Source organism: Periophthalmus magnuspinnatus, chromosome 5 (genome assembly GCF_009829125.3).
Source record: "Periophthalmus magnuspinnatus isolate fPerMag1 chromosome 5, fPerMag1.2.pri, whole genome shotgun sequence".
Classification (NCBI taxonomy): Eukaryota; Metazoa; Chordata; class Actinopteri; order Gobiiformes; family Gobiidae; genus Periophthalmus; species Periophthalmus magnuspinnatus.
Window position 1 is genome coordinate 9,573,806 of NC_047130.1, and position 26,342 is coordinate 9,600,147.

A 26,342-nucleotide genomic window follows, 5' to 3' on the forward strand; every position below is an offset into this window, starting at 1 on the left:
AATAAAAACATTGCAAGTGCTCAAGTGAATTAGCCCAGTATATTGTATACAGACACATTGCAGCCATATATTTTTTTTCTAAGGCACACTAAACTATAAGTGTTGTATTCTTCATGCGGACATTTATGGTAACCCGTTGTACACTGTTTGATCCTTAAAATAGCCATGGCTTCCCCCTTCTCTGATTGGTCAAGACAAATGCCATTCAGGCATTTAAACATTCAAGTTCTCCCAGTTACTTCTTACTTTCTTTTTTCACTACAAAATAAATGATTCACGTTTTCGTATTGGCACCTCTTCTAGTATCTTTTCTCCCTTCGTCTCAGTACATTTCTTGGTCTTATACGATGTGTTTAGTTTCAGAGATGTGTGTCCTGCTCCTCCTCTTCCTCCTCGGTCGCTGCCTGATTCACAAACACCTGAGAATGAAAAGAATGCAAACTTTAAAAATTACTTTTTTCTTTTCAAAATTCCCCTGCAACTAGTTGCATGTTGCATGTTACATTTGATTTTATTTAGTGTCATGATACTAAAATTTCAAACTCTCTGGATCTGTGTAGAGCGGGAGCTCTGATAGTACTGGACAAATGAAGTGAAATGGGGTTGGTGGCAAAAACGCAGATGAAAATGTGAGGTAACCCGACATTGCAGCATTAGAACTGCAGACAGGGTAAGAAGTCACAAACTTTATGTGAAGCTGTTTTTGTAGCTACAGATCCAAATCAAACCAAACAGTAGAATATCGTCAGGATAGGCTGATATAGGGAGTGGGCGAGGGGTGGGCTTCAGGGGGAACAAGAGCGTGGCAAGGCATCCAGACGGTGCATGAATGAACATCCCAATGCAAAGTCTTTTATTTGCATTCCGTATTTTTATTTCCGACCGTTGGTGCTAGCGCTACATATTCGTGGTGTTTTTGTGTTTCTAAAAGTTAGCAAATGAAAGAGAAATGAGGAGAGATGAGCTCTTCTGATGAGTGCTTGTGTTAACTGCTAACCACAAAGACTGATCGCAGATGTGGCTCACTCTGCAACCAAGATTCCAAAATATCAGACAGCCTTCATATCAGTCGCAGATCATCTTTGGTTGTAAAACGGTTCTAAATTTAATCTTTTCCCTGGTCTCTCTCTGCGACCTACAACCCACGATTTTTAGCTACGACTCAAGAGTATACATTTTTTGTCGCTGATGGCCAAAATGCAATGGACACCTGGGTTGATTTTTTCAAAGTAAATTTGAAATATTCTAATATTTTATAGAGCTTGGGATGGAACATCACAAAACTACTGGCACTCAAAGATACAAGCTCACTCAAATGGTGGTACACGAGCTTCTTCAGGAAGTACTTGGACAGCTCTTCTGTTTGTGGGTTTGCCTAATTATCCATTGGATAATTTCTTGTTTAGAACTACACTGGAAATGATGTAGTTCTAGCAATGGAGGTTCCTAGTCATAATCCATGAAAGAAAGGAATCAGTACATCAAATCAGACATGTCTATAATGTATAGGAACAGATAGTGAATAATTGTAGGTGACATGTGTGCAGTGGTCAGAGCTATTGGAAAGAAGACCTAGAAGATGTGGTCTAACTTCCTCTTTCACATCTCCGATTGGTGCACATACCTGCCAGCGCCGTCCTTCCTCTGCCCCCTCTCCTCGCTCGGCCCCGCCTCCTCCTGCCGTAGTCCCGCCCCCTGAGCCCTGCTGTAGTCCGTTAGCGCTGGGTTTCTTCTCCTGCATTTCACCCTGGTTGTCGTTGGTCACATCCAGAGTGGGGTTATCGTGGCAAGCATTCTCGACAAAGTGAAGTTCCTCAGCTCTGAACTGTGGACAAAAGTCACAATAATCAATATGATATAAATAACAGGGATGAAAGCTACTCCCACAACCAGGATGGCTGAGTGGTTAAGGTGTTGGACCTAAGATCCAGTGGGCAGCTATGCTTGTGTGTTCATGCCCCACTCCTGGTAATTTCATTGAATAAGTTATACAAAGATGCAACTGTACGTAGATTACAGATACATTTCCCAAGTGGATCTGAGCTGTGATGCCTAAAACCTATAATGTGATGGGCAGTGTTGCATAGGGACCTAATACTCTACATGGGCATGTTTTTGTGTTGCCTGTGCAGTGCTCCCTTACAGTGGTCTTGGCAGGCAGGCGTCGCTGCCAACAGATGTAGATGAAGCCAGATGTGATTATGATGGTGCACACAGAGCCAATGATCACCAGAACCACAAAAAGTTTGCCGTAATCGCTCCGAGTCTGGCTGGGACGGGCCTGACAGCTGGAGGCAGAGCTGTAGTTCTGGATACCCACCTAGAGGAGATACAAACATACAACATACAACTGTCATATGCCTGGATTCCAATATGGCCCCTAAGAAAAAAATAACTGGCCACCCTTGTGTTAGGCTGTACCAAAAATCTTCCACAGCCTGAAGCAGCCTCCATTCATTGTCTGCTATTTCAGAAGGTCATCAGCACCACAGCTATCACTGACCCATGCTGCTTTTGAGGAGATTCCTGAGCTAAAAGGAGGAGGAGACTCAAAAACAAAATAACTTGTATTTCTGTTCAAATCTTGTTTACATCCGTCGACATCACCTTGTTTGTTTTGGTTCATTGTCTTCCAACCAACCACAATGCTGCAACTGGACAGTCATCCAGTCAACTTGTGACTCACTAATATTCACCATTCGTCTTGCTGTGCAAGGTACGGGGTACCCAAAATTTTTTTGTAAATAATTTATATTTTTCGCCATATATTGTAAAGGCAGTACTTTGTGACAATATATCGCTTTGAGATGACAGCAGATTGGGTGCATGTAGGTCCACCATTCCTTCACTTTGCCATAAAAAAAAAAAAAACAATTTGGCGAAATTGTTGTTGTTAATGTATAAATACATATATAATAAGTACCTTGTCTAAGCTTTTCCTGATCTCTCCCAACATGTCCAGCACATCTTTGGTGGCTATCACTCCTGAAACAGTTGAATAACAACATTAGACAGATCATAGAAGACAAGTAGAAGTGTAGCATTAATGTTTGTACCCTGCTCTGAAGCCACGTTCATGAGCAGCTGGCGTTGCTGGTGCACGGGCTTGCTCAGGTAGAGTACCCATGATCCTTCAGGGCTATTCATCCTGCGAGCAAACACTCTCTCCAGGATCCTCAACAGACGCACTCCTTTTTCTGCACGAAACTCCTCCTGTGGACCACATCACAGTGACAAATGATGATTTAAGGAGGGTAAAATGTGTCACTGTCAGCTCTTCTGTTTCCTCTGCTGCCTCACATTTTGTTGTGGTTTGTATAAGGATTTTCCTTTTCTCTTATACCGCATGGTCTTACTCATGCCAACATCTTGAATTCAATACCAATATTAAAATAACAAAAATACTCCATATATCATTAATTTTCATGTCATTCCTACTGTTTACGACGTGTGTGTGTGTGTGTGTGTGTGTGTGATTAGGTGGGGTGACTCCATTTTTTTATATAGTAAATGTATTGGGACCTGATGGCAATTTTGCAATTATAGTAACTGTATGGCAATAGCAGAAAAAAAACCCTACAGGAACAAGAACAAGGATGGCCGACTGGTTAAGGTGTTGGACTTAAGAGCCAATGGGTAGGGCAGTAGTCCTCGAAGGTTTGAAGCCCACTCTGGGAAAGTTAAATAAAAAGTACATTCTTGATAAACCCTGAGTTTGTCCTAAACAAATACAAGACATGGGAAATAGATAAATTGCTCTCATACACTTGAAAGTATTGCAGTTTATATAAAGATAATTTATAATGTAATAATTATCTGTCTTCAACACATTTTACAAATTTGCTATATAATTTGGATATGCCATGACCATGTCTCCTATGTACATGTGTGACCAGGATGGCCGAGAGGTTAAGGCGTTGGACTTAAGATCCAATGGACAGTAGTCCTCGTGGGTTCGAACCCCACTCCTGGTAGTGTTCTACTTTAGGTTGAGATCTTTGGTAGGCAGTGAGTCAAAACCTTACCTGCTCCAGTCATTTACAAAATTTAATCAATACAATGTCTGAAGAAAGCCTTGAATCTTTAAATCTTTAATGTGTATACAGTTCAATATTGTTACTTACTGACCACAGAATTTAAAAAAGCATCATCTCTATATTCATCTACTTATTAGAATTAACAACTAGAATTAGATTGATAATTATTACAAAATTGTATGCAAAATGAAAACAAAGAACTATTTTTGAACATTTTTGTACATTTTTGCTGCATCATGCTAGGCTTAAGAGTCTGATTTGACGCTAGACACTATCCACCCATATTTCCTTAATTTGGCTTGTATTATGTAGGTTTTGATTTTGAACTTATCCATTCACTTACACAGTTGAGGTTCTTGGTCATATTGAGGACCACATAGCCTCGTCCAGCCAGCTCTGTCCAGTCAATGCACACGACCTAAGAGGAAAAAATAAACCATGTTACCCAAATTGGTGGCACAGTAACTCATTTCTTAGCCTTGTAACCACAATGTTGGTGGTTTGAATTTTGCACTATCCACCTTGTATCGCTTTGTTTTGGTGCAAAATAAAACAGTATAGTAGCTTTACATTTCATCAGTAAGTTTTGACATATTAAAGTAACACTATGTAACTTTCTGATGTTGGCAGGTCTTCTGCATGATTCCATGGAAATAGAAAGTTAAAACAATTATCGATATTCTTCTATCTCCACAGAGATAGATGCGTTTTATGCCATACTGTGGAATATTACACCCAAAGGAACAAAATTTCCATAGAAACAAGAAGGCTCTCCTTAAGGCCAGATTTCTAGAGAAGCAAGCCAGTAAGGACTTTTCAGTACATTAAAAAAAACAAAAAAAAACTGAAAAGCTGAATAATTGTTAGCAAAAAAATACACAACGTGGCTTTAATGTTGATGCTCATTGCTGTTATGTTGATTAATGTACATTGTCTAAATAAAAATGAAGAAATTATATTGTGTTCAAAATTACCTGTTGCTCTGGTCCAATTTCTCCAAAATCTCTGTTAGAAACCACGACCTCGGTGACTCCGCCTCTTGCAAGCTCTGAACTCTGGCCTGGAGGGGGTGATGTGTTTTCCAGCCAATCCCAGGACGGTTCGGTGAAGCCGACAGTTGGTGTGGGCTCGATGGTTAGCGGGATAATGGCTCGGACTTTCTCATTAGCTTGACTGTCTCCTGAGAACCAAAAAACTGGAATTCAAATTTTAATAAATTATAATTTTGGGGTATGGTAAAAGCTTTGTGTAAGTGCTGGGAATCTTCTTCCTGGCAAATCCAAAATGACATCAAAAATACACAGTCTGGTCCCCGAGCTCTCCACAGCACCTCGAGCTAGAACCAAATATGATGCAATAGTGCAATCAGATTTGTTTATTTCAGTGACGTGAAGGGGGTCATTGGTCACCCATCATTTTGAATAAAATCATATTTTACAGAAGCAGAATTCTATAGAATGCTGTAGAAACCAAGCATTAAAATAACTTTGGCAGATGACTGTAACCAGGATGACCGAATGGTGAAGGCATTGGACTTAAGATCCAGTGGACTTTAGCCCTTGTGGGTTTGAACCCCATTCCTGGTAGAGTTTATGTGGAAATGTCTTGTCATGCTGAGCTTTAGGCCAACTCAGCTTCTTTCCATGTCATAGTTCTAGTTTATCTCTCCCTCACCTTTAAACTGGCCTGGCCCCTCTCTCTCCTCGTGTTGCACACTAGGTGGAAGTGGCCCTCTGCTCGGGGCAGGGGCCAGTCCTGGGGGAGTGGGGTCCAGTGTGGACACTCCTGTGAGGGGCAGTCCTGTGTCCTCCTGGAGCTCCTTCTCATGCTCTGTCTCTGCCTCATCCTCAACATCTGCAGCAATGAGCAGGAGATAAAGAGAAGAAGTGAATAAAGTTACGTTATGTAACTGTTCCACAGTATGGCATTAAACTCCTCTCTTAGGAAGTTACAGGTCAGAGCTCTAGAGGGAGAGACCCCGCTCACAGTGAGAATGCATGTTTTTCAAGGTATTTTTGACCAATAAAATCATCTGTGATTACACACATTTGAGATATATAAGTGTAATGCCATATTGTGGAACATTCCAGACACACATCCCTGTGGAGATAAGCAGGTAGCTGGCCCTCCACATGAAGTAATGTCAACACCAGTATATAACCTGCATCACCTTTGCCGTAGGGGACCAGCAGGCCGAAGTCTGTCCCTGTGTCTGTCTCTGGAGCAGGTGTCCCTGTGCTCTGGTCTACAGGTGGAGGGGACGAGCTGGAGAGGACATTAGCCGCTGCAGAGGAGGAGTGCAGACTTCCATATCCACTGGACTGGCTGTCCTCTGTCTCCCACCCTACTTTATCCAACTGTGACACCTGACATGTATAAAAGTCAGATTCAAAAACACTACATGGGATGGAATACTACCTTTGCCTGTCATAATAACAATATATTGCTCCTGAAAATAACACAATAAACCATACACTATTGACAGCTGCAATAAACAAATAGCAGAATTAAACTATAATAAGCCACATAAGTTATTCAGTCACTTATTGAAAAATATTTTAGTCAATATCGCATATATGTCATATATCACTATATGTATCACTACAATTAAATACCACTTATACTGGCATATGGTTTAATATATGAACAAAACAACTCATGACTAATCAGCATTGGGAAGTAACTGAATACATGTACCACGAATATGTATTCTGAATGTTAATTTTGAGTAACCATTCTGGTACAGTTACTCTTCCATTTGATGGTATTCAGAATACAGTTCCTTTTCTAAAGTCAAAGGACTACATTATGGTATTTGATCATGTAATTTAGACTTCAAACTGCACATAATCAATGAGGGAAAAAAAAGACAACTCTGCTCTTCCGGTGAGTGCATGTGTGATTTTTCCATTTCCAATTAGTAATAGGAAATTCTTTAAAAACTGTGAAACAAATATAAAGCAGTTTTTAATACTATGTTCCATCTTTACACTATAATTGAAATGTTACTCAATGTAAAAGTATTCTATACATTCAGAAAACAGTATGTAGTAGTTTATGTACATACAGCTAAGAGATGTACACTACTTCGTTCAGCCACTAAAGCAACACTGTAAAACTAGAAGGAAGGAAGGAAGGGAAGTGAACTAAGAAAAAAAGTAAGTAAGTAAATAGTAATAGTAAAGACTGTATATATGTAGAGAGTTTCTCTTTCATCCTCAAGCTTCAATATACTTCAGATGTTCAATTTACAACTATGGTTTTATCTATATATTTCACCGCAGCACATTTGTATAGGGCTGACATATGCCAAATCCCTAGACATTTGTAACATAATTAAGCTGTTAGGTGCTAATCAAATCAAATGGGTTGCCAGGTTAGTAGGTAAGCGCAGGGCTACACCTGGCTAAGTCTTATCCACTTAAGTCCGCCTGCAGCTGCTCTACTCACAGTTCAAACAACACCCCCAATGCTTTGACAGACAGATTGTGTTACTATTTTTCTATGCTAAATGCAAAATCAAAAGTTGAAGTTTATGACAATTTCTAAAAGATTCATCTTAATAATTAAACATTTAGTAAGATAGCCTAAAATTTGCCTTTAAACTTATTATTATAGTGTTGATTCTGATGTCCATAAATCTAGGAATAATGTTGGACTACTACAAACCAAACTAGTTCTGTTTTTCACATTTTTAAGACAGTGAAAATCAAATGCAGCGCCTTTAAAGAAGCAATATGCAACTGTTCATGTAGAGATTATTTCTTTGTTTTAGAATATTTTACAGAAGATAAACTTTTTTATTTTCGTGGATACAAGCACACAAGCTATAAAGTGAGTACAGCAATATTTTAAAAGATATTTTCACAAAGGAGTATTTCCACATTTGGTACAGCAGACAAACAAAAGTGCTGACAGTTTATTTAATATCTGTTGTCCGTTTAAACTCTGTGTTTTTCCTCACCTCTAGAACAGGGGAGGCACGGTGCTCCTGAAGCCCAGAGTCGTGCTCCTGGTCCAAGTTGGAGATGCTTGGCTCATGCTGGACGTCCTGGAGGGAGGAGCTGTAGCCTGAAACACAAAGAGAACTGTCAGAAACATGTGCCTCATTGAGCCAGTCACTGATGGATATACAGGAGGTTTTGACACAAGGCTTTGGGTAGAAAATGAAGATAAACTAAATAGAAATAATGCAAAAACTGACAGCATGTAAAACAAGATGTTAGGTGAATGCCATTCCCAAATTTGAGTCATTTACCAAATTTACATAAATCACAAAAGATGCCGTTTTTAAAAATTACTTTACTCACCAGAAACGGTTAAAATATTCAAATGAAGGGGGTATTAATACAAAAACATATTCAGATCACCATGTTACCTTTTATTGTTTTGAAAATATTACAATAGCAGAACACATCAAATTAACATGTTTTATAAGTTTCATTTTCGTTTTTGATGCTCCAAGTCCCCCCTCCCTTTGCTCTCTACACTAAGTCACTCGCCTTTCAGAGTGCTATCATAACGCAATCAGCATGCAGCCCACTAATGAAGCTACTGCACATCGCATCAGATTTGTCAATTTGTGGTGTATTGTTTTGTATCATGCATTTGCATATTTATGGAAAATTGCTGTGTGGGAGCATGGGTGATGTGGGCTTGTGGGTTGAGCATTGGACAGAATCTCACAGCTAACCGTAAGGAGGGTTTGAATAGTACCTGGGAGATCACAAAATGACTCAAACATGTATGAATGACAACTAAAACCTCTTCAGGCATGTTTCTGAGGGGGAACAATGTTATAACATGGTGGAAAGTTACAAAAATTTGGTTTTGCATAATCCCCTCTCTCTACATTAAATAGTTTACAAATAACAGTCAGTTAACCTTGATGTTTCTCAGCACTGATCCTTTAGCTCAGGTTTATACGTGTTTAAATGTGTTGTATTCATGTTTAAAGAGTAAAAGAAGTAGGAGGCAAATTAGATGTAGTATGTCTTTGTATGTATTGTGGTAAGTGACCAATTTTTTATTTTTATACATATTCTTTTGGGGAATCACTGTGCTTTGTCTGTTTAAGTGGTGCAGAGAATAAATGTTCACCCATCAACCATAAATTGCATCTGCAAAAGATTGGTACAGGGCCCACCAAATTAACCTACCAATAATGTACATTGAGCAGGAGTGGGGCTTGACACAACAACCACAACAACTACTGTTCATTGGATCTTAAGCCGATCATAACCTCTCAGCCATCCTGCTTACTCGCTGTTCATATAAAATGTATATAATAGTGAAATGGTCAAATTGTTCTTGTGTCTTCAGGTACAGCAATCCACAACATCTCGTCTATGTATACAGAAAATTAAGTATATGAATGACAACAGCCTTGCACCTCACACAACTGTAAGGCATTATTATTATGAAAAATGAAATGTGGTGGATTTGGAGTTGATTACTTAAAATCCAATGTATACAAACCAATAAGACTATCCAGGTCTGGTGATGTATGGTTGACCTCCAGATCATCCAAAAAGTGGACCTCATGTTCCTCTGCCCTCTCCTCTGCTGCTCTGGTCTTTTCATCCTTTGCTGCCTCTCTATCCCACTCCTCTCCCCCTCTCCTCTCTCTCTCCTCTCCTCCCTCTTCTCCTCCTCTCCTCTCTCTCTCCTCTCCCCCTCTTTCCTCTCTCTCCTCTCCTCCCTCCTCTCCCCCTCTCCTCTCCTCTCCCCACTCATCTCCTGTCCTGTCCTCTGTGTCTGTTCCGTAGAATCCTGAAGCCTCTAGGGAGGTGTCGCCGGCTCCTGGCCCAGCAGTGAGCTCTGACTCTGGGTCAGCAGGATCAGATGGTCCCTGGTAGTCTTCTGGATCTTGCGGCACAGCGAGATGGACCATTCTCTGTTAAAAAGACAAAGAGATGTAAAGTATTTACACTCAAAGAAAGTCAGATACATTAGTAAGCAGGGATGCACGAATGAAACCAAACTCAACTTCAGAGAGTGAAATGTGAATATATGAGTTTGTAAGAGTGTAAGAGTTTGATATTGAATTCTTTTGATAAATTCAGTGTATTTATTGCTTTTTCTACAACTAATCCCACAGCTTTTTAGTGAAATTTGAACAGTTTTTAAAGCCCTTCTGGGGACTGTTTTGGGAAGTAGCCTTGGCTATAAACACTGTGACCCCAATAGCTGTGTTCATTTTTATATACAGTCTATGGTTCAAAATGAGACTACAATTTAAAAGAGAGATCAGGTCACTACAAGGTACATTTCTTACAACAAAGCAAATCTTATAAGTGGTGGGGGTTACACACTCCACAGTTAAAACGCTCTATATTAGCAAGTTATGTGAGCACCATTATGCTAAGATCTTCACCTTAGCCTCCCCTTGGCCTTCCTACCAAAAATGTGTTGCGCTGCCTCTGCTCATAATAAAGATGATATAATGCATGCACCCTCACCTCCATTTCATCTTTCACACCCAGGTTATCATCTAAGATTCTGTGATGTGGCGCGTTCTGATGGGTCCCTTTTTCCTCTGTATGGTTACTTGTCTCAGGTTTAACCCCAGTTCTTGTGGTCTCGTGTATTTCGGGCCAGCCCATGTCATGGACCAAATGAGGCTGGGCTCTGACTAACTCCTGAGCCACCTGCCGCCGGGCTCGGACTAACTCCTGGACGAAGTAGGGATAGGTCTGGTCTTGGTCCTGGTCCAGGCCTGATCCGGCAAAGCTGAGGGGGATGATCCGTGGAGAGGAGTCCAGTCTGAAGGCATCGCTGCTGCTGCACACAAGAGCTGAGGACACAAAGATGGGTTTTGTTTATTTAATGTTTGATACTAATGCTTTAGTCTTACATAACACTTTAAACAGTTAAAGTATATAGTTTAAAGTATTATGGCATGGCAACAACCAATCAAAGTGCCTGGTTTCTCATTCCCTATTTAGACTTTGACTTAGACTTGGACAAGTTTTCTGTATTCACCCAAATACAAATGCAAATACATAGAACAACACAGAAAGCAATGCAAAATATGTATAGGTATTCACACACTACATTAAAATTTTGACAAAACTGGGCTAAACCAGCACTAAACCAGGACCAAAACAGGACCTATCCAAATCTACATCAGGACAAATAGAACCAAGAGTGAACGTAATGAACTCAATGCCTGATCTTGGGCTCAAGCCAGGGTTGGGCTGGTTAATGGGAGTGTGAGACCACAGGAGATACCAGATGTTCTAGTGCCGGTGTCCAAACTTACTGTCACAATGAAGCAGGGGACTACAGACTGGTGACCAATCAAGTGACTTATCCAAAAGATTGAATTTAACCAAAAGATTGAATTTAACACTTGACTGAGCCATCGCACTTTCTTCAAGCTTAGAACATAAATGTTATCTGTTTCATAATATCATGTTTATCAAAGAAATGATGGTGGTATAATCTTTTTTTTTTTATTTTGAGTAAAAAAGTTCTGTTTAAAGGTCCTGACTCTTGTGAGCTTCAAGTCATGTTAGAATGTTGTTATGTGCAGGATTTGTGCTTTTAAAGTGTGCGAATGAAACAAAATAGAACTTTGGGTATATTTTTGATAAAGAAACAACATTATAGCATAGATCAGAAAAGAGCATAATAAGATCATTTGTGCCAACTCAGCAGGAAGCCTGAGGGCCAAAAGAAGAACTTAAACAAGATGTAAACTAGGACTAAGAACCAAAGACCCAACAGGTGCCCAACTAAAATAAATCAGAACTGTATAAACATTTCTAGAGCATTTTGTGTATCTCTTCCATATGACAGAGAGCACAAATTCCAGACCACTAATCTCGTTATACTGTGCAAAAACTGAATGGAAATTACTGAAAGTTGAAAGCCAAAGCCTTTCTCTACAAATATACTGCAGACATTTCAAGTCTGTCCTAATAAAAAGCCAGCCATAATAAAAACCACGGCGCATTACGACCTCAGAAACAAAGAGAATTTTCAGATCAAATCCCTTTAACTCCATCCCTAATGTGATCTAGCATCGTTTGAGTTTTATTACAGAGAGACTAGACAGACTGCAGATAACAGCCGTCTGCATTAAACATTACACAGATTAGATCCAGTGTCGTATCTGCACTACCGCCCTTCAAATGGACCCACAGAGCTTCTATCATCTAAAGTTTATTCAGACAGTTATGTGTGCAGCGAATCTCAACTCTTTCATTCATCATATTAAGGTGTAATTCAAGCCAAAACAAACGGCTTCTTCCTGCAGACTGGGACTCTCCTCAATACTAGAGATGGCAATAACTGTATTTTATGAAATAGTATTGTTAAAATTCTTAAATGTGTTTTGTTGCAGCAGTTATTAAAAAACTTTTTCAATATTTTGCTGTTGGAATATGGCAGTAATGACAACACTAAAGGCTTGTCGTGGCAACCCTTGTCAAAGCCTGATCTTGTCTCATCTCCGAAGCTAAGCATACTTCGATGGGAGACTGCTGGGGCTTCAGTAGCAAAAACTGTTGTTATGTCCCTAAGCAAGACAGTTTGCCTAGTATGAAGGTGGTGTGTGTGTGTGAGTGTTGGTGGTTGGAGGGGTCGATGATGCAGATCTAGATCTACAGTTCTGTTAACATCTTCATGAATATCTTGATAATATCGTATAGAGGGATTTTCCACAAATGTTTGACCTTAGTAGTATTTTTTTGGGATTGGCTCCACAACCTTGCCATATATATCTTTCAACTGACAACAATCGTGTGGCAACATTTTCTGAAGTTAAATGTATTGTGAAATTTTTTTTTTTTTTTTTGTTTATTTATGCTGACAGGGAAGATGTTAAACTTGCCAGTTTTTGTTATATGTATATAGGCCCAGTAAGAGATATTAACCTTATACCAGATCACCACATCTGCAATTTGATAACACCAAATTCTACCATAGAATTCTGACCTTATTATTTTAAATTCTTTATTTTCAGACAGTGCTATACAATACGGGGTTAATTATTCAACCAAATACAGAAGTCATCCATTTTTGTCACAAAAGTTATACACAAAGAGAACTTTATACAAGGAAGAGAAAAAACAGATGAATCAGTGCACCTTACCTCGACATGTACAATAAATTAAAAAGAAAATTAAGTACAAACACAGAAACAAAAATGAGGGGACAGCTACTTTACAGCAATAAGAGCTAACTGGGCCAGATCTGCACAAAATCCGTCCATAAAGGCTTTATATATTTAACCCAGTTAGACCATAATTTAATAAAAGCCAGTTTCCAACTTGTTCACTGTAAATTAGCAAAATGTGTAGTCATTTAGTTACTGTGCTAAAGTGAACCAATCCTAATGACTGGTTCTGGGTCGCCGGGTAGAGTTGATTCCCAGGATGCCGCGGTGTTGTCTGGATCACAGATGGGCCGTGGTAACCTAAAGCTGTTTGAGCAGATTACTGTATGATGCCCACATGTCTCCTGCGCTGTCTCAAGTGTTAGGGCCGTGACGCCAACAGTCTGCCCAGGGCGTGATGCACATTCACTAAGCTATTTATGCACTCTCTCACCACAGTAGCACAACCATCAGTCGCCTCAGCCTCTCATCTAGTCCTCTTCAGCACCACAAGTGTCAATAGGCTACAAGGATTTTTTAGTTTTGATTTTTGCAATTACACACCTCCTGTGGAGTTGATTCATCCAGGCATGTCCTACTTGTGGAAGGCCAAGAATATGACCATTATGCTGGCTTGAGGGTGCTTTGAACACCATTGAGCGAATGTGTGTGGTGAGAATCTGACTACTTAGAATGAGGGCATCATGATACCAATATTTTAATTGTGATGTTTACTCAAAGTACTAATAAAAACACTAATAATATAATTTTGATATCACAATGATATGAGAATAATAAAATTTAATGTTAGCACAAATACAAAAGTAGTTTCTTTAATTGAGCATGCGGTCTTATACTAGCTCTGATATAGATCAAGACTATTCTAAAACTATGGAAACCTGTTTAAATTAGTATCTAGTTTTAATACTAGTTTTAGAATACAGAATTGATTGGTATCTGTATTTACCTATTAATTAAGTAAACTAAACTTCACTTTATTTACCCCAAATGCTCACAGAGCAATAAAGCGACAACAAAACATTGCCTTGATACTGCAGGTCACTAGAAGCCTCTGGAGGGTGAGAGTACTAAAAACAGAGGTGAGACCAAGTCCTTGTTTTGAAAGTCTCAAGTAGCCTCAAGTCTTTGGCCTCAAGTCAAAGGCAGACAAGTCCAAGTCAAGTCCCAAGTCCTATGAGCTTGAAGTCCTTTCAAGTCTTCTTTAAATTGTCCTACTTCAGTTCAAGTCACTGGCCTTCAAGATTTGATTTTCCTGTTCGTTTTGGTGTGGCAACACTCATGCCTCACAGCAAGAAGGTTTGGTTCGATCCCCGGGTCGCCCAGGCCTATCTGTGTGGAGTTTTGCATGTTTCTCCCCGTGTCTGGATGGGTTTCCTCCGGGTACTACGGTTTCCCCCATCAACCAAAACATGAACGCCCTTCGAGACAACTGTTGTTGTGATTTTGGGCATTACAAAAATAAAATCAATTTAATTGAATTGATGTAGTCAGGTGTTGGATCTGCATGGACAAAAGCTATTGTGAATGTGTGCTTGCCAGGCACCAGTGGTAAGGTGTTTGCTGCTGTCCATTTGGGTTCCAAGCTGGCCACCAAACACTTAAACACCTGGTTATGTCACCATGTGTATTGACCCTGCGACAAGCTTGTCTTGCAACCAACCAAGACATGCTTTAGGCTGGCTGGAGAAGGACACTGCACATGAGGGATCCTCTACCTCTTAGGGAGGCCACACCACTTTTTAGCATAAAAGCTACCCATCCGCTCCAACTTTTCAACCTTGTAGAGTGGTACATTTTAGAATGCCAAAGGCCACAATAAACGCGGGAGAAGACCAAACTGCAGACATCAGTGTTTGAATTCCTACAGGAAGTAAGGCCTTATGAATTGGTTTTCAGATCATTGTGGGTGTCTTCTCTTACTTAGTTCACTTGCATAGAATCCTTCAGTGAAGCATCGTACCGTCGTCCAAGGCTCTTGACCGACCTCTCTACCACTGTTGGTACTGGTTCCTCATCAATGTAGAAGCGGTGCTTGTGAGTGTCCAAATATAATACATTACCTGCTATCTTACAAAGGTGCAAAACATTCTGTTTCTCATGACTCCAAGGTGTAGTAGTTGACCTTTATTATTACCTAATGAAACTGAGATGTAGCAGCTGCACTTGGTAATTTTGGTCATGACCATATGTCCTCTCTGTACTCTCCTACAGTGCAGGACTCCTATTAAGGGAGGACAACTCCACTTTAGACTCTGCCAATTTTTAGAATCTGCTTTGAATTTTGCCATACTCTATCTTTAAAACAACTGTATTTCTGTGACCATACAGACCATACAGAAGGGCATACAGAATGACTCCCATGCCTCTGCGCCTGTTCTTCATGCAACAGAGCAAAAATCGACATGCCCCTTCAGTTTTTCTGATTGACACACTGCTGGACTTGTAGGGCTTGATCTTCATCTGGGCCCATTTGATGTTGTCTGGCAGCTGGCCCAGGAGTCGCTTGGTGCATGCCTTGGTGGTTGTTAGAGTGGTTAGGTCATCCATATACACCCTGATTAGAGGGAACCTAAGTCCCTCTGATGTTCTCTCCCTTCCAACCACCCAATCTGAAGCACGAATAATGACCTCCATAGCCATTGTGAAAGCAAAGGGAAAGATGGTGCATTGATCTGTCTTGAGGCAGGGTTGTATATCCTGGAAGTAGGATTGGACCAGAATGATCTCATTGTGATGAATGTCTAATGTGCCTCCAGATCTTCCTTTGCTGTTAAAAGATTGCCAGTTTTTTCCATTTGTGAACAGACCTTTCAAGAATCTGAAAGAGTCACTAGTCCACACCTCTAAAAATATACATATAAATATATTAGGAATCATTTATGTGCATATTTAAGGACTGGTGAAACGAGTTGATGGTAAGTAAGTCATTAAGTCATTAATGGTTTTTGGTATTATCACAGACCGTATAAAGAAGTGGACTAAGGGAGTGTGACGTCACCCATAGTGTTCGGCTCCAGTCAAATGAAGCTCATCGAGGCGAGCAGTTATAGGGGTGAAATTGAAGCAAGTTCTATATTTGGAATGCCGACTGTGAGTATCATAGCAACAACAGAGCCAATCCGGAGCAAGGCTGTTGAAGGTAACGTCCGCACCGCAATCAATCAAACCTACTTTGTCTGTTATTAATTTTCATATCTTGAATCCTGGACACAATAGTGAAATAAAAATACCAGGGTCATGTAGAGCGGATCAGTATGGACATTTTAAGACAAAAATGATGAGCCTGACAGCAGCGGGTACAGCGAGAGGGGCCACAGTTTTCCAATGTAAAGTGAATTGGAACCAGAGTCGAAGGAGTAGGAAGTGCACCCATGCTCACTTCATACTTGGAATGCAGCAGCTTGGAGGTTAGCTATGTCCATTTATATATACAGTCTATGGTTATTACTGAAAAATAAATATATAATAATTTTCTAAAACGCAAGTGTACAAAGAACAAGTCCATACCTAATATAGGACCAAAGAGGATGTTTTATTGTGCATTTCTTGTACTCGTGGATGCACCAGAGACGTAACAGCAGACACATACCGTGCCCTATGTCTGAAAGTGCAGTATTTTCATTTCAAGAGCAAACAAATGGGAAAACATGACCTTGATAAACCAGACCTATTGAGGTACAGAATGAAAGCTTGCACAATACAGGAAGAGATAGCTTGTGAACACTCCAGGAGCAATAGATCTTTCTTCTAAAGTAATAATATAAAGAAACAATAATCTTTTACATAAGCTACTTAAATTCCACAGTATGTAACATTTTAGCCAAAAAATAAAGCATGTTTTATTTTTTCAGTTGTGTTTATTGTAGGGTTGTCAAAAGTATTGGAAATCAGATACTAATCAATACTAAAATTAGTATCAAAACTAGTAAAGTCTCATTCACAGGACAGAAACGAACCTTTCCTGAACAGCTTTAGAATGATCTTGAGCTGAATCATAACAAGTATAAGACCACATAGAGTGGTACAAGTATAAGACTACATAGAGTAGTATACGCCCATGGACCACTATGGAAGCTACCCGGACAACTGAGGAATTTCACAGATATAAGGCCATGTGGTAATATAAAAGAAAGTACTACGATTAAATATTGAAAGTGATATACTATTGTATATATAAAAATGTTTGTAATAATTGTGGTACTGGAATCTGTACTGAGTACCAAGTCCATTCCTCAGTATTGAACTGAAGTCGTGGCAATACTAGTTATATTGTTAGAAAAAATATTTTAAAATGCGTCCTTACTGTGAGTTGGCTTGCATCTCCACAAACCTGACTCGTATTTAGCCTACACCTAGTTTCAATTGAAATGTTCCTCCTTTGACTATAATCTTCCACAATATAACATAAAACCGGATCTATCTCCATGAAGAATGTACCAAAGTATGGTTTTAACTTTCTGTTTGCATGGGATCAAGCAGTTGACATGCTACCTCCAGAACGTTACATGGTGTAGCTTTAAATGTTAACATTTTTTCCCAGAACATTCCCTTAGAGGCTACTGTAATTGCTTTGTGCCTTTAGTGTGAAGACAGTACACACTTAGTAGAAATCGACTGATATAGGGCTTTTCATGGACGATGCCAATACCAATTGTTTAAAATCCACTGGAAGCAATGGGCGATAAGATCTGCTGATGTTTTGTGCCGTTATGTAAGGCCGATCTTGATTATTTTTCCCAAATTCTGTAGTTTAAATTTACTACAAACTCACCCACAGCCATTTTAAGTGAGCAGTGTAGTCATGTTTTGTTTTGCATCTTCAAATACAGCTTCAGGCAGCAGGTGGGCCAAAACTAAATATTGGCTTATGCTGGAAATTTAATGATTCTACTTTCTTTGACTTTTTCTTACTTCATCTTTATTATGTCAAAACATAATTGTTTTTACCGCCCAAACAGTGACTCCTTACAATAAATGAGTTTGACTTTACGCTGCCCTTTAAAAGTGCTTTAAAGTGTAGCCTATAAAACAAGCCTCTGCGGATGAACAGATGAGAGAGCAGCGTCAAGGAGAGATACGAGGAAAGGATGTAGGAGACGAGATTAGGAGCCTATACCACAGAGAGGAAATGTGCTGTGGTCAGTCCAATGCCACCCATCAATACAAATAAGTGTATGGATCAGACTTTACAAAGAAAGTTTAGCCTTAGTGGATTGCAGGCCTGTTTAAACAAGATTAAAGGGACAGACAGTACCTGACTGACTTCAATTTCTTCCAGTTAAGGTAAATGTTTTTTTGTCTCAACACTAAGGCTGCAATTTTTGGAGTACCATGATTTCCTCCACAAACAACCAAATATTCTGTTGTATTCTGAATAAAACCGCTGACCCTGTAGTTAAGATCTAGAACATATTTCAGTCTTTTTGTCTATTCTCTTCCATGGGTTTAAAATGTGAACTTTGAACAGAATCGTATTAATAACCCAACTGCAATATCCGTCAGAAAAATCATAATTAGATTTTTTTTTTCTAAATCGTTCAGTTCTACTCCACACAGTATTGTAAAAGCAGATATTTGTGGGAAAAAAATTAAATGACATTGCATATGCATTTTAAAACACATTTTGTTGACTGAGAAACCTAAAGTAGCAACTGCCATGCAAAGCGAAATGTATCCAATCAGAGATATTGGATGAAAACCATAAGGAAACAACTGCCTATGACTATCCAACGCTCTTCACTTATGGTTCAGATTTAGGTACAGGCCCTTTAAAGCCAGTTTGGATTGGGCAAAGTGTAGTTCTGGTTTATAACTGGTTTATTCTGATATAGTTCTGATTTAATAGTGGTTCAGACTTAGTTTAGACCTGGTTTAGTCCTAGACAAAACATAGAAACAACACTTGTGTATTGTTTCATTGGTAAACCTTTGAGTAATCCTCATACATATTTAGTCTCTTCTTTTTGAGTTTATATGGTGGTGACATAAGCAATAAACCTTCACTGTGTTTTTTAAAGTCCACTTGCCCTCATCAAACACATTCATTCTAATCAAGTCCGAATACATGTGGCGAAACAACGTTGACATTGGCTAGCAGCTAAAGCTAAAGCTAGAAGAAATCCATAGCAATTTTAAGCCATTGTTTAAATTTTTTAGACATATTTAATGCACAGTGTAAGCCAATAGCCTTCTGAGAGAACGCAAAAGTGTGATTGTAGCTACTGCCTTGCTGTGTAATTCACGAAAAATTAGCTGAGCACAGATCCATGGTGTCACTAACGCTAATGTGCTGCAACCTGCATTTTTTCAGTCCACTAAGCTAACTCATAGAAAAGGGGAGATGATTTCAAAGAAGACATGTTACCTCAAATATTTTAATATTATCAATTATCGTTATAAACACCCATTATTGTTCTAAAATTACTTTATAATAGATATGGTTGTGTTGATGTCCTGTTCAAAGTTGCAGAACTGGGAAGCTCCGCCTCTTCTTAGTGGCATTTCACTGTAGCAAGGAGCATATTTTCATTGACGTTTTTATGGTTGAAAAAATGCATTATGAGTCTGATTGTGTTATATATCACATGCAACAAACAGACAATTATCAATTATTAATATTCTAGTCATTTCATTATTTGACAAGTCATAGTGTATTTGATTAGTCATTGGAGACATTCATGTATTTGATCTTATTATCAGTAAACTATAGGCTGAAGAATATTCTCTCTGTACAAAGGCAAGCTTCTTTTTACCATTCAAACTGATTCTTTTTATCATTTAAAACTCATTGCGTTTAGGAGGTCTGAATCGTGCTGCAGATTACAATGTGCTGACCTCATCTTGTCTGATCCATGACTCATCCATTCACAATTATAGACACCATTTTAGTGAACGACAATTTAGAACAGAAAGGGCATCTGACTACACAAACTTATTCTTCAGGAGAATGTAATTGGATGATTAGACTATATTTTATGGTCTTCTTGTTAACACTATATAAATGAATTACTATTAGGGCTGAACGATTTGAAAAAAAATATCTAATTGCAATTTCTGGTAAGCATTGTGATTAGATTTGTGGTTTATATTTTAATAATAGGATTCAATTCAAAGATCGCATTTTAATCACATCTGATAAAAAGATTCAAATATGAACTGACAAACTAATGCAAAAATCACATTTCAGAACATGTTTGTACAGATCTAAATCACAGGGTCAGCAGTTTTTATGCAAAGAATGACTGGATATTTTGTAGAAAATGATAGTACTTCAAAAATTGTGATCTTTGTGATTTGCTAATTGCATTCACTCAAAAAACATGTCTGCTGCCTTTATACATCTGTTCAACCCACTGGGGTCTCTGTGTAAAATCTGATGTCCCTGCATTAGCACCCCTTAAATCTGCTTACACAGGCGGGACCCTCCCCCAAATCCCCCTCTGGATGGGACAGAGCGAGGAGGGGGCTGACAAGCTCTTTACCATAGAAGGCTAGTTGTCTCATAGGGTCAGACTTTAGTTCATAAGAATGTTACAATTACAGAGAGAACTAAACCAGGGCTAAACCAGGACTAAAAAAAGATCTTACCTATCCAATCCAAGTTCATTTGTATAGCACATTTTATAAACAAGATAGTTCCTGAAGTGCTGCACATAATAGCAATATAAAACAAACTAAGACTAAATGAGTGCTAAACCAAGACTAGGACTAACCAGGATTAAACCAGATGTAAATTAGAACTAAACCAGATCTGAACTAGGACTAAACCATAGCTAAATTAGGTCTAATCCAGGAATAAACCAGAGCTAAACCAGGACTAAACCAGGGATAAATCAGGAATAAATTAAACCTATAGGGCTAAACCAGGGCTAAACTAAACCAGGGCTAAGGGCTACACCAGGGCTAAACCAGGAGTAAAACAGGACAAAACTAAACCAGGAATAAGGACTAAAGCAGAGCCAAACCAGGACTAAACCAAGGCAACACCAGATTATACAATCCAAGTTCATTTGTGCAGCACATTTTATGAACAAAATAGTTTCCAAAGTGCTGCACATAACAGCTAAAACAAAACCAGTGCTAAACCAACCCTAAACAATGATTGAACCAGGATTAAACCAGAGCTAAATTAAGTCTAATCCAGGACTAAACCAGAGCTAAACCAGGACTAAATCATAAAACCAGGTCCTAAACCAGGGTAAACAATAGCTAAACTAGGACTAAACCAGGGATAAATCAGGAATAAACTACTTATATAGGCCTAAACCAGGACTAAACTAAACCAGGACTAAGGGCTAAACCAGGATTAAACCAGAGCCAAACAAAGACTAAAGCATGAGACCAGGTCTAAACCAGGACTAAACTTAACCAGGACTAAGGGCTAAATCAGGACTAAACCAGAGCCATATCAGTACTAAAGCATAAAACCAGGTCTAAACCAGGGCTGAACTAAACCAGGTCTTAGGGCTAAACCAGGATGAAAACCAGATCTAAACCAGGGCTAAACAATAGCTAAACCAGGATTAAACCAGGGATAAATCAAACTACGAATACACTACAAATAAAATACGTCTATAGGACTAACCAGGGCTAAACTAAACCAGGATAAAGGGCTAAACCAGGGCTAAACCAGGACTAAGATAGAGCTAAAGTAGGGCTAAACCAGGACTAAACCAGGGCTAAACCAGGGCTAAACCAGGACTAAACCAGGGCTAAACCAGGGCTAAACCAGGGCTAAACCAGGGCTAAACCAGGGCCAAAACATGCCCTGAACAACAAGCCAAAGCCAAACTAAAACATGTGTATCATGTCCAGACAAAATGAGTAACACTGAAAAACATAAGCACACTTTTCTACAGGAGCCTGATTGGTTTTCATGACTTGCAATAGTCAAATCTTCCAGCACGGCACTCCTGTTATTAATGAGGGCTAGGTCAAATACAGACCCTAGACACATAACCTGGTGATGAGAATAACTAACTGCATGCATCGTAGGGCTGTAACCAACTAAAGAAATTCCAGCTGCAAATGAGATAAATACTTGAATACAAAATTTGATCACAAAAAAGAAATTCTTGTTGGACTAAAGACATGTTCTGCTGATCAAATCGTCAACCAAAAAGGGGGCGTGGCAAAATATCTGTCCTCTGACCCAAACTGCACTCACAAGAATCCACCTGCACAAGAGTTCATGCAAAATCAACTGTTTATGCAGCAAAAGAACAAAGAATGTATGTATATGGTATTTGTATAAGGATTTATAGATTAAACTTGTGAATCATGAGTTTAATCTGCCTTTTTACATATAGACGCCACAAATATACCAAAACTCACTCACTCATTTCTTCTTTCTGCTGTTGTCACTGCATGTCACTCATATACTCTTATTACAAATCTATTACTTAGAAATATATGTCCTTAAACTCAGTCATGCTTACTATTGGTGTATTATAAACTGGCTTAATAATGTCTGTGTAATCCCTCAGTCGTCCAGGCCGAAGTTAAATCTGTCAACTGGAAAAAACGTGGTAGGAGTGAAGACGTTTGGCTGCTCATCCAAGCTGCTTCTTCAGTTCTGGTCCGATGGCTGGTGGACACTGCCTTATACTTTTAAATCTTCAATAGCTCCTATAATTCTTAAGTTATACCCACCAAATTTTAGCAGTAGGTAAAACTGAACCTTCCGAGATGTTTGGCAATATAATTGTTCACTTACACTTGCACTTGAACTAGGGGAAGTAAAAATGACCTAATTTAAAAAAATATATGTTTTTTAAGAGTCCATCATTTTCGGTTTCACACTGAATAGCTCTATCCAACACACTTTGCATAACATTTGAAAGTATTTCCGGGCTTATGGCTCTTATTTGATCCTTGGTATTACATTTTAAGTCGTTTATTGTTTGAGGTTTATTCACAAACACCTTTTCTTTAAGATCGCCCCACAAGAAGAAATCGGGACTAGTCAGATCTCGGGAGATCACATACTACACCCTGTCTTTGAAAACGACTTATTATTCCTTTAATGGCACTTAAGCGTGGGGCATTTCTGGTATTAAAATGACGATGGTAACACCGCTGGGTTTCTGAATTTGACCCATGTGACTCAAAGCACCACTGTACAACGAGGGTTCATTCCTCGGTGCTGTATTTGCTCATAATAATGTCAGAAGGGTAGGTCTAAATGTTTTGAAAAAATAAAATAAAAATATTTAGTAACAAAAGAGTTAGGATTTTTTTTTCAACTGTCAGTAACCTTTGTATTTATCTGAAGGGAGGAGCTAACTACAATGAAACTATAAACAGCTATTGTCTCCAGTTTCAGCCTTAATATCTGAACAGAACTGAAGAAGCAGCTTGGATGAGCAGCGAAATGTCTTCGCTCCTACAACGATTTGTCCAGTTGACAGATTTAACTTCAGCTGCTTAATAATGTCATTTTGGTATTCAAATCAGTCCCCACATAAGCCTATGTTGGCCCATATATTCACAAGTCTCATAATGCAAACCTTATTTTTGTCCAAAAATAATGTTCATTTTCTCTATTCTATTAAACCAACTTAAAAGTGCACTATGTAACTTTTCAACACCCCATGAGCTTGTCACTATGGAGAGTTTATTGTTTTCCCTGGAATGTTCTACAATACGACGGTAAAGTTATCTTGGATGTATTCATTTACAGCTGTTTTTCTTAGGCACAAAAATATCTTTCATTTTGGTGGAGTCACCTGCTTGTCTCCACAGATGAAGTTACGCTTAAGACAATACTGTGGAACATTCTAGGCAAAGCAATAACATCTCCATGGAGAGAAGCAGCTGACAGCAGGCAGGCACTACACCAGAAAAGTTACATAGTGTACCTTTAAACCCCAGAATACTTACACATTTTGTACATTTTTCTTCACAATCCATCTTTTCCACATGATAATAACAGAAAATGGACAGATTACTACCCCAGCTTCAACTATAATCAAGATTTTTCCCTAGAACAGTTTTGATTATTGATTAATTAAGCTATAAAAGGACCAAACATTTTTTTCTATCTTTTAACAGCACACTTGAGTCATGGTGGCGTAGTAATGAGAAACTCCACCGCAGTACCTTAATATGCTGATTTAAGTACGTTGCCTCCCACTCAACCTCCCATAGTTTACCATCTACTGTAACCCCATTTAAAATCACATGTGTTTTTTTTTTCATCACACATTTTCCAAACCAAAAACCCGCGCAAAAACGGTCACTTGGTAAAACGTGCGTGGCATTTTCTTAAGTTAACGCTAATTTGTGCATACGTTTGATTAAATTACGCGCAAATTTCCCCGACTTACCCAGTAGAATAAGGCGATGCAGGCCCTTCATGTCTGCTGCAGTGCACAACATCCCTCCAAATGGACACTCCGTACCACCGGGGCTTTTTGGAAGGCTGGATGCCGCTGTTGAGAGCTCTCTGGCCGGGTAGTGGAGGTTCGCGGAGTCGGTGTGCGGTAGTCAGGGCGCAACGGAGGAGAGCATGGTGGGAGTGGTGCGCGGAGAGACGGACAGACGGACGGACAGACGGGCGGAGGGGCAGGTGGTGTGGGCAGGGTGAGTAGCAGACGGAGTAGCGGTCACGGTGGAGGTAGAGAGCTGGTGCACCGCGGTGGAGAGCGAGGAGAGGAGCCGGAGTGTAGTGGCACTGCCCGGCCGCGAGGGGGAGCTGTTTAGGCGGTTAACGGTCGACAAAACGGTTAAAAATGAACAAAATAATATAACGTTAAATAATTCAATCTTTTATATAAATGAAATAAAATAAATAAATAAATAATGCCAAAATAAATTAAATTAATAAATAAAATTAATAAATAATACATAAATACAAAAATAAATGTAATAAATTAAATACATGAATAAAATAAAATAAATAAACTTCATGCCGTTTCAGACAGTACTTCTCGTTCAAAATGGCCTTTTATAGAGTAATTGCTATTTAAGATGTCGTATGCATACATTTATTTTATTAGCCTATTATTATTTATTAGGCTAATATTTATTCATGCACATGCAATTTTAATATTTATGAACCGTCTAGGCAAGGCAAGTTTATTTGTACTGCACAATTCATACACAAACTAATTCAAAGTGCTCTACAAAATAAGAAGGACATTAAAATCACACAAATCAAAACATAAATAATCACAAATAATCATCATAAAATTAACATTAAAAGAGAAGAGCGCAGAATAAAACCCTTTCAGACATCTGCACATCTAAACAGAACTGTTTTGAGCCTGGATTTAAACATTGTCAAAGTACAGGCCTGTGTATAGTGTGTACAGCCTACAACTGTAAAAGTACATTTCTACCTCCTTGAAAATAGAAAGCTGAAAGCGTATTTTGGAACATTCTCCATGGAGATAAAGTCTTATTCATATTGTGGAATATTGTAGTCAAAGGAACATCATTTCCATGGAGACAAGCAGGAAGAGGCAGGCCACAGGCAGCAGGTCTGAGAGGTAGGAGGGAGCCAGGTTGTGGAGGGGTTTGATGGTGATGAGAAAGACTTTGAACTGACTGCACTGAGGGATGGGGAGCCAGGGGAGGTTCTGGAGGACAGGGGTGATGTGTTCACGGGACCAGATTATTTGGTTGACACGCTGTTTGAATATGAAATCTGTGTCAAAGAGAAAACCAAGGTTGCAAATGATGTGAAGTGTGGTGAAAGTTTAATTGGAGGCTTTTGGGTGGATTTTTGTCAGTTTAATGTGAGAAGCTTTTCCTGATTTCAGATAGGCAGGAGGCGAGTGTGGAGTGAGTGGTGGAGATGATGGCTTTGGTGGAAATTCACAGTTGTATGTCATCGGCGTAGTAGTGGAAATGTAGACCATATTGACGGATGACGTTGTCGAAAGTGATGAGGTAGAGGATGAACAGAAGAGGATCGAACCCCTTGCTACAGGGGAGCAGTGGAGGAGGAGCAGTTGTTGACAGTTTGTAAAGTAAGATTGGAGCCGGGACAGAGCAAAGCCAGAAATGCTGAGGGAGGTCTTGAGGCGGGAGAGGAGGATGGAGTGACTGATGGTGTTGAATGCTGCTGTGAGATCCAGGAGAATGTCATTTGAGACTTTAAGTAATGCTATTTCTGTGCTGTGTTGCTGATAGAAGCCGGATTGGAAGGGTTCAAACAGACATTTGGAGCAGAGGTGG

At 39.2% G+C, this 26,342-nt stretch overlaps 1 protein-coding gene and 1 non-coding gene across 2 annotated transcripts; one reads left to right on the forward strand and one right to left on the reverse strand.

Annotated features, from left to right (window-relative positions):
* On the reverse strand, window positions 1-24,760 carry podxl2 (podocalyxin-like 2). Its single transcript, XM_055221770.1, has 14 exons — window positions 24,488-24,760; window positions 10,499-10,833; window positions 9,770-9,933; window positions 9,516-9,691; window positions 8,002-8,108; window positions 6,208-6,403; window positions 5,712-5,891; window positions 5,012-5,217; window positions 4,381-4,455; window positions 3,057-3,213; window positions 2,924-2,985; window positions 2,144-2,320; window positions 1,625-1,825; window positions 1-419 (listed from the first exon to the last, which is right to left on the reverse strand). Exons 1-14 carry the CDS (start codon window positions 24,537-24,539, stop codon window positions 360-362), a joined length of 2,148 nt encoding a protein of 715 aa, XP_055077745.1. The 5' UTR covers window positions 24,540-24,760; the 3' UTR covers window positions 1-359.
* On the forward strand, window positions 3,892-3,974 carry trnal-uaa (transfer RNA leucine (anticodon UAA)). Its single transcript has one exon. It is a non-coding gene; the product is annotated as a tRNA-Leu (tRNA).
* Window positions 24,761-26,342: the final 1,582 nt, after the last annotated feature.

Coding starts and splice junctions, on each gene's coding strand:
- podxl2 (XM_055221770.1), bottom strand. CDS start 24,539: ATGTTGTGCACTGCAGCAGACATGAAGGGCCTGCATCGCCTTATTCTA. Junction 9,692..9,769: donor GAGGACAGGACAGGAGATGA/GTGGGGAGAGGA, acceptor GAGAGAGAGGAG/AGGAGGAGAAGAGGGAGGAG. Junction 420..1,624: donor AGGAAGGACGGCGCTGGCAG/GTATGTGCACCA, acceptor TTTCATTCTCAG/GTGTTTGTGAATCAGGCAGC.